The sequence below is a fragment of the Symphalangus syndactylus genome, chromosome 10, assembly GCF_028878055.3.
Source record: "Symphalangus syndactylus isolate Jambi chromosome 10, NHGRI_mSymSyn1-v2.1_pri, whole genome shotgun sequence".
Lineage (NCBI taxonomy): Eukaryota > Metazoa > Chordata > Mammalia > Primates > Hylobatidae > Symphalangus > Symphalangus syndactylus.
In genome coordinates, this window is record NC_072432.2 from 68,078,801 (window position 1) to 68,096,046 (window position 17,246).

A 17,246-nucleotide genomic window follows, 5' to 3' on the forward strand; every position below is an offset into this window, starting at 1 on the left:
ATATGAAACTACTATGTGTATCTAATATCTTGAACTAATTCACTAGCCAATTGTTCATTTAACATAAAAGTAAAATAAATGAAAACCAAATAATATAGCAATAGTCAAGGTTTAACTAAAAATGGATATCTTTCAGTTTCTTTGGCAATGGCTGCTGTAAAGAGGTATCACCAACAATAATAACTACCATCACATTTGCTTTTCAATTCTACTTTAGCTAGTGATGTCACCTCAGAAATAACTTTGATTTGGCTGACAGTCAAAGCCTTGTCATTTACCTGTCTGGTAAACATTAAAATTGGAACATCTTTGAGAAGGGATGAAGCATGAGAACCTGAAATTAAGACGGCCAAATTTCTTGCTTATCCCCTGATCAGATGACTAAGATACAGTGAGTCCAGTTGAGCTGTTTGTTTGTGCTTTTGGGTGGTACAATGTGGGGACAGGGAGACTTCAGGTCTAAATTGTTTGTTTTCTAAAACAGTAGTTCTTAATATGGGGTAGGATGGTGGCTGAAGGGATAGCATACAGAATAATCTGTGAGAACTTAAACAACGCCTCTTTCTATGTATAGTCCAACCCTCTTTTCCCATGTTAAAGGTTTTTACCTATATTAACTACTGTTAATTTAGAATCTTCAAGTCATAATCAATTTGGATCAATTTAAGGAGGAATTCGCTATTTGTTCAAATGTAGCCTGAGTTCCTTACACAAGACATGAGTTAATAGTTTGAAAGGTTCTGAGGCACAAACTACCAGTGCTTCTCTAAGCAACACTTTCTCATTTTCATGTAGTAAAAAATATAATACATCCCAAGGTAGTTTCAGATTATGAGATTTAACCTCTTTATCTATAATTTCTAAATTATATTATCACATATGACTTACAGAAATGAACCCATGGTACTCTTCTAGAGAATTTCACTGATTTGCCTAGAAAACATAAAAGAAAAGATCTTTTCATAAACAATCAAATGTACTTTATTTCATAGTATTGGGCCTATCTTTTGTAAATAATCTTTTTTCTCTGAGAAGTTGTGTTTTGCTGATCTCTTCTTAACATGTTTAAAATATTCTATACTGCTACTAGATTTAGCTTTCTGAAACAGAGAACTGGTTGAATCACTCCTCTCAGTGAAGGTCCCTAATAAATTGCTTTGGCTAAAGAATAAAGTCCAAGGTATTGAGCAGTGTTTTCAAGGTCCCTTCTTATCAGGTTCTATTTCTTTTTATCTTCACTTTCTATCATTTCCTTCTACTGTCATGTGAACCATGAGCTACGGGTATATATATATATACGGAGTTCATAATACCCCGGCAGATGGAAAGTGCTTGTGTCAAATCTACTGAATGAACATATTTACTGTGCGAAGCATTGGAGAACAAGCCTGGCTCATCATACCTCTCTAGGGAAGCTGCAAACACCGTTGAATGTAACCCCTTGGTGAATATCTTAAAAGAAAAAGAGTTCTTATCTCCTTCTAGGTAACAACTACTAGAGCTTTCCAAGTGGTGGCAATGTGCTGCATAAATAATTCGTTGGTGGATTTAAACTTCCATTTGTTTTTAGCCTCTTGCCAGGGTTCAGAGTATCTTCTATGTAGTTTAGAATCATGGTTTCCCTTTGGTAAAATAGCCTAATTCCTTGGGTCATATCTACTAAAATTTAGGGACTAGCTGCTCTTAAATTTTTTTTTTTTTGTCTGAAAACAATTGTTTTTCCAAAAGTTTAGTAAACTTTGCTAAAGCTAAAGTTCAAGATGAATAATAGAAACTGCATTTACTCTCTTGCTCAAAGCAAAAATAATGTGCAAACATGAGAAGAAAAATGAGAAGGAACAATTTTTCAAGATCTAAATATCAGGCTGTGTAAAACAGTGATCACTAAGAGACAGGAAGTAAGGTAGGTGGTCTCTATGATTGTCCTAGCATACGGCCTGGAGTGAGTTTCCATGGCTTGGTGCAAGGGAAAACACACACACACACACACACACACACAGAGAGAGAGAAAGAGAGAGAGAGAGAGAAAGAGAGAGAGAGAGAGAGAGAAAGTCCCAGCAGATTCTCTGAGTTAAGTAGATGGAGCTGGGACTCCAGGAAGGTCAAGATAGCTGACATTTACAGACAGAGTACCTGATGGGAAAACAGGCCACAAAGATGTAGATACAAAGATCTAGATATCGTGTGTTCTCACTTATAAATGGGAGCTAAGCATTGAGCACACATGTACACAAACATAGGAACAAGGAACACTGTGGCCTACTAGAAGGTGGTGGTTAGGGCTGGGTTATAAAACTACCTCTTGGGTAGTGTGCTCACTACCAGGGAGAAGGGATTCATTCTCTAAACCTCAGCATCACACCATATCCCCATGTAACAAATCTGCATATGTACCCCATGTAACCCCTGTATCTAAAATAAAAGATGAATTTTTTTTAAAAAAGAGGATATCCTCACATTTCAACTGAGTATTGATTAATTATATGAAGATACTACCTGAGGTCAGGTAGAGAACTACCTGGAAGGACAGAATAGAACAACAATTGGTACTCACAATCGGTACTAGGGCAGGAAAAAGTTCTTGATCCCACTAGCCAGAGTGAAAAACCACAAAATTCACAGGACATAAGTTTGAGCACTCAGAATAGTTTGATCTCAATAAAGGAAAAATTAACCTTGGATAAAAACATTTATCTGTTCCTGTTTAATAAAGTGTAAAAGCATCCTAACCTAATAGCATTGCAGAATAAAGCTCATGAACATGTATGTCCATACACACATATATGTGTGTACTACATATACACCTTATGTACACGTTGTGTACATTACAGATATAATAATATGTGGGTACAATGTATACATGGCCCCAGGAGGAGGAGGGTGTGTAGGTACATATACATGTGCATGTGTGTGTGTAAAGATATGTTAAGAACTTAATGCTTTCCCCTAATATTAGGAACCGAGCAGGGATGTCCATCTAATCACTCTTATTTGACATTGTACTGGATGTTTAAGCCATTAAAACATGCAATAAGTAAATAAATGCATCCAGTTTGGAAGCTAAAATCTGTTCAACAGATAAATGGGTAAATGAATTACGGCATATCTGTATAATAAAATAATAATCTGCAAAGAACCAAATTATTGGTAAATAAAACTTCATGGATAAATCTCTAAAAGTGAATGATGTCTGACACAAGAGTACATACAATATTATTCCACTTACATAAAATTCTAGAAAATGCAAACCAATTTGTAGTGACAAAAAACAGCCCAGGGATGGGAGGATGGGGAATGTGGGATTACAGAGGAACAGGAGGAAACTTTTGACTGTGGTAGACACATTCCCCATCCTGGTAATTCTTTTCATGAGTGTATACATATGTCAAAACATATCTAAGTATACACTTTCAATATGTGTAGTTTGTAGTATGTCAATTGTATCTCAATAAAGCTGTTCAAAATATTTAAGTTGATACAGGTTTGCCTGGGGAGTGGTTTTCTTTTTTTCCCCCTTCTGCAAATCTCATTTCTCATAAATTATAGTGGTAAGATATAAACAACCTACCTGGTCAAGAGAGGGAGAAGGGTGAGGTTCTGGGGCAGCAGGCTTGGCTGTAGCAGGTTCAGCTGGTGAAGGTTCCTCTGCAGCGGGCTCCACTCCAACAGGTGCCTCTGCAGCAGGCTCAGCTCCAACAGGTGCCTCTGCAGCAGGCTCAGCTCCAACAGGGGCCCCTGCAGCAGGCTCAGCTGCTACAGCTGTGGCTATAGGAGGTGCAGCTGCAGCAGGCTCAGCTGCAATAGGAGGGGCAGCGGGTGCTGCAGCTGCTGAAAAAACCCTTGAAGGAAGGACAAAGGGGAAATCCCTAGGAGGGAGATGAGGAACATTCAACCGAGTAGCTAAGGGAAAACCACGGATGTGATAGACATAGGGGAATCCAGGAGCAGTTAGAATCCAGGGATACGAAGGTAACCCTGTGTCAGTGTAAGTATTCCCAGGGTAACTGGGGACTGTATTCACTGGGGGATAGTAAAGAGGAGGTGGCAAATTCCGTATGCCATAAGGAATATTCAGAGATGGATGAAGTGGGTGACCATAGTCATTGTCATCCTAAAGGAGAAACAAAGAAGTCAAAGTTGATTGTTTGTATTTGTCCTGTCTATATATTACTTATGGTACAACTGTGATGATATATGATAAGTTATGATATTTTGAAAGAATTCCAATGTCTTATCTTTCTTAAGGCTAGTGTACTTCCATATTTTTGAAGTAAGAAGTAATAATCTCTTAAGAAAATTGAATAAACTCCAACTGAGGAGGAAATATTTTGTGTTTAAGCAAATAAGAGTGTTATAGTCCACAGAATATGCTAACCTAGGCCAGGACAAAGATAGATGGAAAGCACTCGCACTTTTAGGATTGATACAGGATTATGAGATTCGTAGCTCCGGGCTTCTTCTCTGCACCCTCCATTGTCTTTCCCACTGCCCTCAGCACTCTCTGGGTCTCTAAAGTGTCCACTGAAGCCTCTGCTTCATTATTCCTCTTCCAGGTGTCCCATATTCCAGATTTATCTTTTTCAACTTCCTACCTCTCTTTATCAGTGCTTCCCTTCCTTTAACACTGCATCTCAAATTTTCATTAAGAGGGTGAGCAGATGGGGAGGCCGAAGCGGGCGGATCATGAGATCAAGAGATTGAGACCGTCCTGGTCAACCTGGTGAAACTCCATCTCTACTAAAAACACAAAATAATTTGCTGGGCATGGTGGCGGGCGCCTGTAGTCCCAGCTACTCGGGAGGCAGAAGCAGGAGAATTGCTTGAACCTGGAAGGCAGAGGTTGCAGTGAGCTGAGATCAGGCCACTGCACTCCAGCCTGGCAACAGAGCGAGACTCTGTCTCGAAAAACATATATAAATAAAAATAAATAAATAAGATGGTGAGCAGATTGGATGTAGATGTTGTTAATGTTATTGTATATAATATTATTATGATATATAATAATATACAATACTGAGAACTTTGTCAATAAATGTAGATTGTCCCTCAGGGTCTTTCAGATATTTTAAGGTTTTTCTTGATGGAAGTTCTGTGATTTATTTTTAAAAGTATAAAATGAATACCTTCTCTGTGCCATCTCTTTGCTAGGGGATCCTACATACTGGAAAACAGAGAAGGTTTCTTTCTTCTTGTGTCTGGGATACTACATTCCCCAGCCAGTCAAGCTTCTTAATTAACATTTAATTTTTTTCCAATTTTAGGTAAGTTTCCTGAATTACTAAGTTAAATTTTTCTCACGAGTCATATTGCCAGAGCCCCTTGAGGTATGACATACATACATAAGTAATATATGTCCCCAGGTGTTCATAGAGGCAAATATCAATTATTTGTATTGTGGATCATGGAGCCCTAGAATCTGAGGACTTAAATATTAACTCACAAGATGAGTTAATGAGTGCAGCACACCAACATGGCACACGTATACATATGTAACAAACCTGCACGTTGTGCACATGTACCCTAAAAGTTACAGTATAATAAAAAATATAAATAAAATGATGCAAAAAAAAGAAATTCAAAATAATACCTAATACTATTTCTATTTTAAAACATTATTTCCAAAAGATTTATACTCCTTCGTTATATGTCTGATCATTGTTGGTCAAAAGTGTGCACATCACAGATTATGTCTCTTGGGCTTTCTTTGCTAGAGTGTCATGTTGATTTATGGCATACTGGTGGATAGGTGTTAAGTGTAATTTTCTTAGTACTCTTCTGTTACCAGAAATTGAGGCACAAGTAACAAGGAAGTGAAAAAAACATCTAACATCAGTTAACCAGTATGTGCTTTGGTCTCATAGAGATAAATTGTTGGTATTTGCTACACAGAAATCATCTAACTCATTGGGACACACTCCTCCTGCTAGTGGTTCCTAGCTTGAAGACACACACCTGGATATATGGCCAGCTCACTACTTCATGCTTTCTCTTGCTCTAACCCTTCATGCAGACAGAGCATCTCCAGGTTAATCACTAAGTTTGTTCAAATGAACTTAGGACATACTGACAATGTATTATAGAGGAGTGGGGGAAAACCTTGGCATAGCAAAAATTTTCTTAAGCTGCAAAGGGAGTACACTTAATGCTTTTGCTCATTAAAAAGACTAAAGACCTTTTGCTAAATACGTTGAGCACAAACATATTCCATAAATATTTTCTATCAAATCAGAAGAGTTTAATAGCACTATTATTTTAAGAGCAATAGCAGTCATTAAATTTCACTGTAAAGAAATCAGAGTTTTAAAATGTAAAATACATTTCAAAATAAAAACAAATATACTTGCGTGTAAAGAAAAAAAGTTTTACCTCACCAATGAAGGGGAACCGTCTCTAAAATAAAGAAAAATATATTTTAATGTGGTTATGTATTTGAAAATATCTGTACCCACATTTCCATATTGCTGAAAAATTTGCAACGCTTAATAATAATTATGGTTATTTTTTTTGAAATTTGAGTCACTAGTATGAATTTTTTTTTTATCATCATCATCATTATCATTACATGGTTTTGACCTAAACAATTTCCTCAGGGAGTTTTACTTTGGCTGGATGGATATTGGTTTGTAATATTCAACATGTACATAAATCTTTATCATCTGAAAGATCATTCAGCTCTCATTCATATATCTGATTTTGCTATTCACTTTTTACCTCCCAGGTTTTGTCTGTAGTGTGTGTGTGTGTGTGTGTGCATCTGTGTGTTAAAGAGTGGTCTTTGCGACGGGCGCAATGGCTCACGCCTGTAATCCCAGCATTTTGGGAGGCCGAGGCGGGCGGATCACGAGGTTAGGAGATTGAAACCATCCTGGCTAACACGGTGAAACCCCGTCTCTACTAAAAACACAAAAAATTAGCCAGGCACGGCGGCGGGCGCCTGTAGTCCCAGCTACTCGGGAGGCTGAGGCAGGAGAATGACGTGAACCCGGGAGGCGGAGCTTGCAGTGAGCCAAGGTCGCGCCACTGCACTCCAGCCTGGCGACAGAGCAAGACTCCGTCTCAAAAACAAAAACAAACAAACAAACAAAAAAAAAGAATGGTCTTTGCCACCTCTTCACAGTACCAGAAGGACCATAGATCCATTTGTTCTCCAATGAAGCTTCAATATGGTTTGTGAATTGACCACAGATTATGAACTACAGAATAAAAATAAAAAGCAGTACAGGAAAACCATCATTTATTATTTTAAGAATTGGAGCTTCATTTATCTAATTTTAGGGAACAAAAATAATAATTTAAAGTTTGGACAGGATGATAATAACATCAATAGTAAATAGTATCAAGTAGCAGTTGAGTTTCTCCCATACCTGAGGTACTCTGCTAAGCACTTTATATAATTATCTTATAAAATCTTTAAAACAATGTTATGGTGTAGGTGTTATTATTTTCTCCATTTAAAAAAAGATAATATTTAACATAGTCATTGGCTAGGGTTAAGAATTTGCCATCAGATTTGTCTTACACTAGAGTTTCATCTACTTATGTTACACTAAAGGCCATGGCATTACACTATACTACTTTACATTCCACTAAAGGTATGATGTGCATTTACTTCTATTCCATCAAGTATCCCTAATGTCTGTACATAAATACCTCCAGCAATGGCACTTCACAGCCATAGGAAGCCCAATCCAGCATTCTATAATTTGAAGAGATAAACTCTGTTACTACGTAGGATCCTGCTTTTCTATAATTTTTCCTCCTCCAGCCTCCTACATTTCTGAACTTACCTCCTTTCCTTGCTGTTTATCTATTTTCAGATACTACAACTTTATTATTTTGATTTTTAAATTTTCCATTGAAAAGTCTGACACTACAAACCTCATGTCCCTCTATGTCTCTCTGCTGCTTTATTATAAACACTGTAGTAATTTTTATCATAAGCACAAATTCCCATGAAGAATTAGCAAGTGGTTATACAATTGTTAAAATTTTGGAAGTCCATTTACTTACCTTCCTTGCAAAAGCAACACATACAATGCAGGCCCAAAGGAGAAGCTTCATTTTGATTGACCCTATGAATATTAACACTATAAATTTATTGTTTTAGAAAATATGCAATATATTTTTAAATTATATTTTTCTTCTTTTAGAGAGAAACGAAAGAATACATGGCTTTTTTAGTCTGTCTAGGAAGACCCTTAACAGAATAGTTGGCCCTGCTATTTAACTACTGTCTTTATTACTTAACAGGAATGTCACTAAAGCCAATATAAATATATATTAGCAGATACCGTTCAACAGTTAATTGACTTCTAACTAAAATGTCTAAAAGTAGATGTCAACTCAGCTCCCCAGGGACACATTTTGCAATTAATTTATTTTGGAGGTCTTACCAGGAAATAAAATTGCTTAAATGTCACCATTCTATGGGTGCTTCTTAATATTCTGTTTTTATGAATTCAGTGGGAGATTGGTATCACCTACTTAGAAAAATTTGTAGTCTTAAACTTGATTGTAATTTTTTTTCTCTATTTCTGAAGAATAGTGGAGAAGCTATATTCTCAGGTGTGTGTCTTGATTAGGCTCAATTTTCTTCAGAGAACTGAAAACCATTCTCCAACTGATTGATTATTAAAGTGTATGGCTTCTTACTTCTTCAAAGCCAAAATATCTCCACTTGTACCAAAAAATTGCATATACAAGGACACTTATAGCATTATTTAGAATCTCATAACATGAAAAATATAAAATCCCAACAAAAAGTTTTATTAAGAAGAATAATATTAGGTTCATGATATATTGCTAAATGAATATTTAAATATTAAATATTGCAAAGATAAGCCATAAAGAGAATAAAATCATGTCCTTTTCAGTAACATGAATACAGTTGGAGGCCATTGTCATAAGTAAATTAATAATGCAGGAACAGAAAACCAAATATTCGTGTTCTCCCTTATAACTGGGAGCTAAACATTAAGTATATGTGGACATAAAGATGGCAACACGAGACACTGGGGAATACTAGTGGAGGGAGGAAGGAGAGGAAGTGGGCTGAAAAACTACCTATTGGGTACTATGCTCAATACCTGGGTGAAGGGATCCATCCATACCCCAAACCTCAGCATCATGCAATATACCCATGTAACAAACCTGCACATGTAGCCCCTGAATCTAAAATAGAAGTTAAAATTATAAAATAAGTAAATAAATACAAATAAATAACTAAAACAGCAAATAGAAACAAGAATAATATTCCTACTCTGGAGACCTGTAGCACTGTAAAAGAGCACCAACTTTATATATGACAGGAAACCAATTTAAAATAAAAACTTATGTAGTAGATAAGAACATGAGTATTGGTAAAATATTTAATGAGTTATGAATTAGAAGATGACTTTGTTTTTATAATTGTTTTTATATTTTTCTTTCATTTTCTGCAGTCTATTTTTTTGTGAACTGAGAATGTATTGCTTATATGCTATGTATATTCTAATAATATAATGAACTTCCAAGTTTTTTTTGATAAGATTGTGGATTCTTTCCTACCTAATCCTTATCAAAATCTAGGCTGGAAAAAAATCATCATATTTCTCAAAACATATTTTTAATCTTGGCTAAGCTGCTTACCTGTTCAACATGGCTTTGACCACATACTGAGTGGCCTTTGCTTTAGTGATCTTTGATATTGTACATCAGGTTTTCACTGACACACAATTTAATAAAAAGTGTTTCATTATCCTTTTCCTTCTTTATTTTTTCTTGAAATAGCATGTTAAGTGAGACAGACTTACTTGACCCTATTTTTCAGTTCTTCAGAAGCACATGAGGCTTTATGAACGGAACTGATCTGTTTTTTCTAGGGTTTATGTGAATTCTTGAGTCCAGTCTGAATGCAGGGAAAAAAAATTTCTTTGCTAAGTCTCGCCTCATACCGTGTTAAAGTGAGAACTCAGGTGTGAGGTTGACTAGATTTATACAGACTAGATTGTGTCATCAATCTCTGCAAACTATGAAATAATATAAATATGCCATGTATTTACAAGTATACTATTGAAGTCCATCTGACTGAAATCTGGTAGAGAAGTTTTTAAAATGGGAACATCTTAACATTAAAAAAAAAGGATACCTTGTTTCCAGGGTGCAAACTAGTGGATGCAGCTCCTGGTCTTGACGTGGACAATGTGCCTCACTCCCTTTCTTTCCAGGGATATTTGTAAATCCCTAACTTAATGTTTACTGTTTCATTTTGAAACAAATTAGCATTGACTTTGAGAAAAATAATTTAAAAACCTATGAATTTGACTGATTTGGCTGTGAATTACTTCCTTCATTTCAGAGAACCATAAAAATAGAGAAATTATTCCCATAAAATGACAATAAAAGACAAATTTAGGAACTACATTAAGCTTAATTCCTAAATTCACCTTGCAAATATTCATTACTTGACTTTATTTTGGCATCGATTAGAAATTATGATGAAGAAAGTTTATGCTTTACTTCATTTTATGTTAAGCATGTAATAGAATAACATAAATATATTTTTAAACAATGGCGTGGTTTCTCTTCCTGTATTAGCATTATAAACATGAATTAACTAATGTAAACAAATATTAGAAGCTGAAAGAGCCCTTCTATCCTGTGAATTTATTACTGACAACCTAACAGCACTAGTAATGTGTTATATCAAAGAATAAATGAGGCATACTAATGGTTGTCAGTGCACACGTCATACGTCAGAGTAATGTGAAGTAATTTAGCTTGATACCTTCTTAGGTCATATAGTAGGTTCAGTGTTGTCAGGAGTGACAAAATCCTTTTGTCTAAGTATTTAATTTCCTCTCTTGTGGACTAGATTAACACAACCCCCTATACTAAGGCCCTCGTAGAAACAAAGTGGGCTCATGTTTATCTAATGACTATACCATAAATCAGGCATTCAATAAAAAATCACAAGACACACAGAAAGGTATAAACAAGGTCTGAAGATGTCAAAAAAAGCAATAATCAGAACAAGAGTCAGTTGTTACACAGATGTTGAAACTCTTGAGCAGGGAATTTAAAATAACTTTGATTATTATACTAAATATTCTGACGATACAGATGAGATTCAAGATCACATGGATAATTTCAGCACAGAGAAGGAAACTGTAACAAAGAATAACTAGAAATGCTATAAAAATTTACTAATAGCGAAAAAGAATTCATCTGATTGGCTAATCGACGGACTTGACACAACCTCGGAGAGGATTAGAGACCCTGAGGATACGTCATAGAAATCACCAAATTGAAGCACAAATTGAAAAATAGCAAATGCTCTAACATTTGTAATCCAAGGAGAGAAAAGAGCAAAGCAGAAAATGTTTAAAGAAATAGTGGTCAAAAACTTTCCAAAAGTATGGACAGAAATTAAAAGCACTGATACAAGATACCCCGAGAACACTAGGAATAAATTCTACACACACACACACACACACAGCATATTGTATTGAAACTGCTGGGAACTAAAGACAAAGAGAAAATCTTGAAGACAGCAACAGAAAAAAAGAGACTGATTATCTACAGAAAAATAAGGATAAGAATTACGGTATATAATTTCTTGCATGTCAGAAACCATGCAAGAAAGAAGAAAATAGTAAAATCTTAAATGTAATGAAATAATACTGTCAACACAAAATTCTAGGTCCAGGAAATATATTCCTCAAAAGTGAAGGAGAAATATTTTCTCAGACAAAAACTGAGGGAGTAAACCAGTAAGAAAAAAAATGATTTGAACAACACTATCAACCAATTTGATTTAATTGACATTCATAGATCACTCCACTGAACAACAATAGAATACACTTTCTTCTCAAAGTCACATGGAACATATGCCTAGATAGACCATATTTAGGGCCATAAAACACACCTGAACACATTTTTAAACATAGAAATAATAAGTGTTTTGTCAGTCCAGTGTAATTAAGCTAGGTGTCAATAACAGAAATATATCTTAAGAATTACCAGATATGAGGAAATTAAGCATCATGCTTTTAGATGACCTATAAGTCAAAGAGAATGTCTCAAGGAAATTAGCAAATTTTTTTTTGTTGTTGTTACCACATCCAGTCAAGATGATGTTTCCTGAAGTTTCCTAGCTCACTCCTTTACTCCTACCCTCATTGGTGAGGCTATGCCATATGTTTATGCATACTGTTGGATTTATTTGTCACAGGCTGCATTCTACCTTAGGTTTCTGCAACATCTTGGTTTACTTCTATTTTTAATTTGCAATTAGCAATATTCACTCTTAAACCTTAAGCCTTCTATGTGTTTTGGCAAATGTATGTAGTCATATATTCACCACTACTTTATCATATGTAAGGGTTCCATCATGCTAACATTTCCCATGTGTGGGCCCTCTGTAGTAAAAACAAAAACAGAAACAAAAACAAAAACACAAAACAAACAAACAAACAAAGAAAACCTAACAACGTCTTTCCTTTCCCTCAACTCTAGCAACCACTTAGTAGTTTTTCATTCCCATAGTTTTGCCTTTTTTTCTATTTTCCCCTTATATTCATTCCTTTCTTCATTTTTTTCTTTTTTCTTTTTTTCCTCCCTCCCTTCCTTACTTTCTTTCTTGTTTTCTTCTTTTAGTCATTTAAACGATAGTTAGTGAGTGAGGCCCGGAAATATACGAGAAATGCAACCCAGTAGATAAAAAGTATTAGGTTGGTGCAAAAGTAATTGCAGTTTTTGCCATTAAAAGTAATCATATAGGGACATCATTAATATAAGGCATTTGTAATGTAAAGCTCCAAAGGCACTACGGTTTTGTAAATGAAGAAGTTGAAAAGCTGTGTTTAAACTTAACTGATCTCTTATTTGAGAATGAAATACCAAAAAATAGGTATTGTTAAGGTCATTGTTTTGTGATTAACAAGATAGGGAATCAGTAGTTTGTGTCTGACAGTTGAAAAAAGAACAGATGATAAGCATATGAGTAGCTTCTTTTGTTAGACACAGTCTCTCAATCTACAAACAGTAAGTGATTTTAGAAGACCGATGGACCAGAACTTGTCCTGCTATTTGTAGTCATGGAAATAGGGTGCCTTTTCATCCGTGATGGACTGCTATGCTCTTGAAAATGTCAAGGGATTTAATTTACAAGAGAAACATTCTGCAAAGATATGTTACTAAATATGTTGCCATAAGTATGCAACTCATTGGCAGATTTTTATAATGTGTTTGTGTTTTAATATTTTCCTAATCTCCTTCAATTACAGGGAAAATATTTAGTTATATATCTATACCAATGTGATAAACTTGAATCTGGAGAGTCTTTGGCAAATTGTGAATGTTTGTGTTCTAATGGCAAAAAGGAGCTATAATAAATGCTATGTTCTGGTTTAATTTATGAAAACAAACTATTAGGCCTAAAATATATGGAATAACCTGACAATTCATCTGAATATCCAATAATGTTTTGAGTACTGGATATTCAAAGTGGAAACAATGCTCACATTATTAAAAATAATAATGTAATAATAAAATAATAAGTATTTAATAATATAATAATAATAGTTATGTTGATAATATAATAGCAAATTTAATAGTAAGATTAATTGAGACAAAGATATAAATTACCCTGCACATAGCTGCTCATTCAATTTTAGGCATTAAAACTATCACTATTACTTTTGCTACAATGAACATTATCAAAAGGATAGATTACAGAGGAACTTTTTAAAAAATCAAAAGAGCTATTAGCTTTGAACTAAAAGAAGGTCATATATCATTTAAAACTTGAAAGAATTAAAGTTATGTTCAGATTTAGATAAAATTATTGATGAGTCCTACTAAGAAGTGGATAGTATTTATGCTCAATGGACTCAGTATTGTCTATGAAGTAGAAAGGAACATTGTTTTCTGGTGAGATAAGTTTGAAGTTTAAGGGGAGTTGAAGACAGTTAACACTAATGTCAACAAGAAAAAGCATTTGATAAGATGTCTTTGGTTACCAACACAGTTTAAAAAACGTAAACTTACTTAAAAGTCATCTGTTTTGGTGGAATGGCAGTGGAAATCAAATTCAGAGTTTTACGTGGTTGCGTGTTTTCCAGGTAAGGTTGGCTAAGTGTAGGGGGGGCCAGAAAAATTGTATGAGCTATCAAGATGATATTTAGAATAATGAAGCATGAAGTCTGTGCTGTGTAAGAAAGGAAGTGAGGCCAATACAGAGTAGAAAGAAGGAAATGTAATCAGAATTTTAGTGGATGGGAGTGGGGTGAATGGATTCTATGAGGACAAATAAAAATTCTCTTGGCTTCTGCTTATTCTACCTTTTCAAAATATATGTCATAAGTCAACTTCTGAAAATCCCTTAAATGTTCAGGCTGAATAAGAAAGGAAGTAGCACTAAGAGGAATTGGATAGAATGGAATACAATGGGAATTATAAAGGATTGACGTATTCTATGGAGTCAAAGATAAAGTCTTCAAAATTTAAAGTTTTTCACTCATTGATGACATATATCATATAATGTTACTCCCCAATGGAAACTCCTGTAATGTCTTCCCATTACAACCAAATGCTTAACAAATAACTTTCATCCCTATCCCCTCCTTCCTGATCTGCTTTCCTTATAGCTTTCCCCATCCCTCCATCTTCTCAGGATGTGCTGACTCCCTTGCAGCTCAAGTATGCCTTAGAGCCCATGTATGCACCCATGTGTTTGCTTTTGCTGTTTCTTCATGTGGTGACACCATTAATGAGGAATCTTGAAAGGTTTATGGTCTTAGTGGCTGACTCCATACTCTAGTCTGAAAAGGTGGACTGAGAGAGGAGGACTGAGGGCTCTGGTGAAGGTTTGAGATTAAAACTGTGGCAAATTATAAGCATGAATAAATCAGCAAGATTGTAGAATGATGGCTAAGTAGTTCTGTGAGCCAAGCCGTGATGGGAGAATATAAAACTTGTAGTGTTCTAGATTATTGGTTATGATAAGTAAAATTGATGTGTCCAGAAATTGTATATAAAGCATTTTTGGTAGTAGACAAGCTAGAAAATCAAGGAACAACTATGTTTTATTAATTTTATTTATTTCCCAATTTAACATGTTTAGGCTTTAGGAATACTTTCTCATCAAATAAAATGATTGCTAAGTTGTAAAAGTTATTAGTCACACTATTAGGTCTTTAGTGTAAGGTAGCAAACACCTGTCTCTCTAAATAATATCCAAAGTGGGATGTGCTAATCCCATGGAGTAGTTTGGATTTCTTTTTCTTGTATCATACTTTCCCAATTTATTTTCTGTGTCTCTTTTATAATATATGTATAAATCTGACCATATATATATATAACTTAGGAATAAATATGCATATATTAGTAAAAAAAAGTTAATTGTTAAATAACTCCTTGTATTAGCATCAGTAGCCTCAGTGGTCAATATGAACAATAAAAATGCTGATTATACACCAATGAATCACTTGAAATTTTATTTTGAGGAGAAAAGAAATGTGTTTTTGTAACTCAGAAACAGTGGTAAAAACATCTTAAGTAATCATCAACCTAATGAAACCACAATGCAGACCCAACATATTCAATATTAACTCATGGGAAGGGTATACGCAATTCAGGAAATATTCTGCAGTCTTCTTTGACTCAGTATTCCCGCCTTCACAATAAGCCTGTCCAAACATGCTGGTAGTATGAAGTAATATGGTAGAGAACTGTAAAAAGTAGATTTTCCAGGCAAACCTAAAAAAAAAAAAGAGCAAAAAAAAAAAAAGCAATACTGGACTTATATATTACAGAAGATAGTTTTTGTTTATGTATAGAACACACACACTTGTCCATCTTAGTCTGGCAGAATGTTATTTATAACTATTATGAGCTAATATTTTCTCATGCTTAAGATAATTCATGGCACATAATAAGATTTTTAATAACTATCTGTGTTCATGCTTGATGGAGTCAATATAGTCTATGACATAGAAGGATAAATTGTTTCCTGATAAGATAAAGTTAAACAGTTTAATGAATGACGGTTAATAGCAAGCTTATTCAATCTAGCATACAAAAATAGCATTTTTATTTATTAATGGTACATATGTATATTTTCAGCCAATTTTGAAGGAACACTTTAATTATTCTTATTTCCTAAGTTGCTTATTAGGCATATAAGATATTACTGCTTCCTATAATTTAAGCCTTTTGATCTAATTGGAATGTAGACTTTGGTAAAATAATGTTTTACATACAATGACTTTGGGGTCATATATTTCAATAAATCATTTAAAAATTAAATTCTTCAAATGGCACTGTACATTTTTTGGCTTCTCTGTTTCTTTTGTAATTTTTCTGTCAATTCAATACCTTCTGTGTTATATTTTATCTCTGATTCATCGTTTAACCTTGTTGTATTATTATATCCTTCTATCTCTAATTAGCAGTTAGCACATTGTATTGTCATTTCTGTGTCTTTGTCAGAAAAGGGCTTAATGAAGGTAAATTTAGTATCATAATTCTGTATCTCTCAGGTCTCTGACATCATGGGACATATGATAAGCTTTTTAAAAAATGTAGAATAAGGCGGGGCACCATGGCTCATGCCTGTAATCCCAGCACTTTGGGAGGCCAAGACAGGTGGATCACCTGAGGTCAGGAGTTCAAAACCAGCCTTGCCAACACGTTGAAACCCTGTCTCTACTGAAAAAAAAACTACAAAACTAGCAGGGTGTGGTGGCGGGCGCCTGTAATCCCAGCTATTCTGGAGGCTGATACAAGAGAATTGCTTGAACCCGGGAGGCGGAGGTTGTAGTGAGCTGAGATAGCGCCATTGCACTCCAGCCTGGGCGACAACAGTGAAACTCCATCTCAAAAAAAAAAAAAGTGGAATAAATATGTGAATAATGACAGTAAGAAATATTACTATTTATAAAACACAACTGTATTTTTAGCTCTTATCCATAACAATTATGGCATTATTTTTGTCACATGAGATTACTTTGTGTAGTTACCTGACTCTTTTTCATTATTAGGAAGGCCAAAATAACATAATAAACAAGAAAATCAAGTTTGTAACAATGTACTCAAAGTCAGAAAATATCCTCTCAAAAAAACCTTAACGTGGCCTTTCAGGTGCAGCTTGGCATTGGTAGTAGAGCGTTTGAGCCCTAGGGCTGGAAATCTGTATTCAATTTTTTTTTTGTTTGGCTTTTTTATTTTCTCAGGGTTATCATGAACAATTTATTTAACCTCCATTC

General features: G+C 34.8%; 1 protein-coding gene across 1 annotated transcript; it reads right to left on the reverse strand.

Moving 5' to 3' along the window:
* Window positions 1-905: 905 nt before the first annotated feature.
* On the reverse strand, window positions 906-8,061 carry PRR27 (proline rich 27). The gene is made up of 4 exons (XM_063611030.1): window positions 8,011-8,061; window positions 6,367-6,390; window positions 3,569-4,111; window positions 906-933 (listed from the first exon to the last, which is right to left on the reverse strand). Exons 1-4 carry the CDS (start codon window positions 8,059-8,061, stop codon window positions 922-924), a joined length of 630 nt encoding a protein of 209 aa, XP_063467100.1. The 3' UTR covers window positions 906-921.
* Window positions 8,062-17,246: the final 9,185 nt, after the last annotated feature.

Excerpts from the sequence above, each read along its gene's own strand:
- PRR27 (XM_063611030.1), bottom strand. The coding sequence starts at position 8,061 with ATGAAGCTTCTCCTTTGGGCCTGCATTGTATGTGTTGCTTTTGCAAGG. Across the intron at positions 6,391-8,010 it reads GTGTTGCTTTTGCAAGGAAG|AGACGGTTCCCCTTCATTGG; the intron begins GTAAGTAAATGG and ends TCTTTATTTTAG. Across the intron at positions 4,112-6,366 it reads GGTTCCCCTTCATTGGTGAG|GATGACAATGACTATGGTCA; the intron begins GTAAAACTTTTT and ends TTTCTCCTTTAG.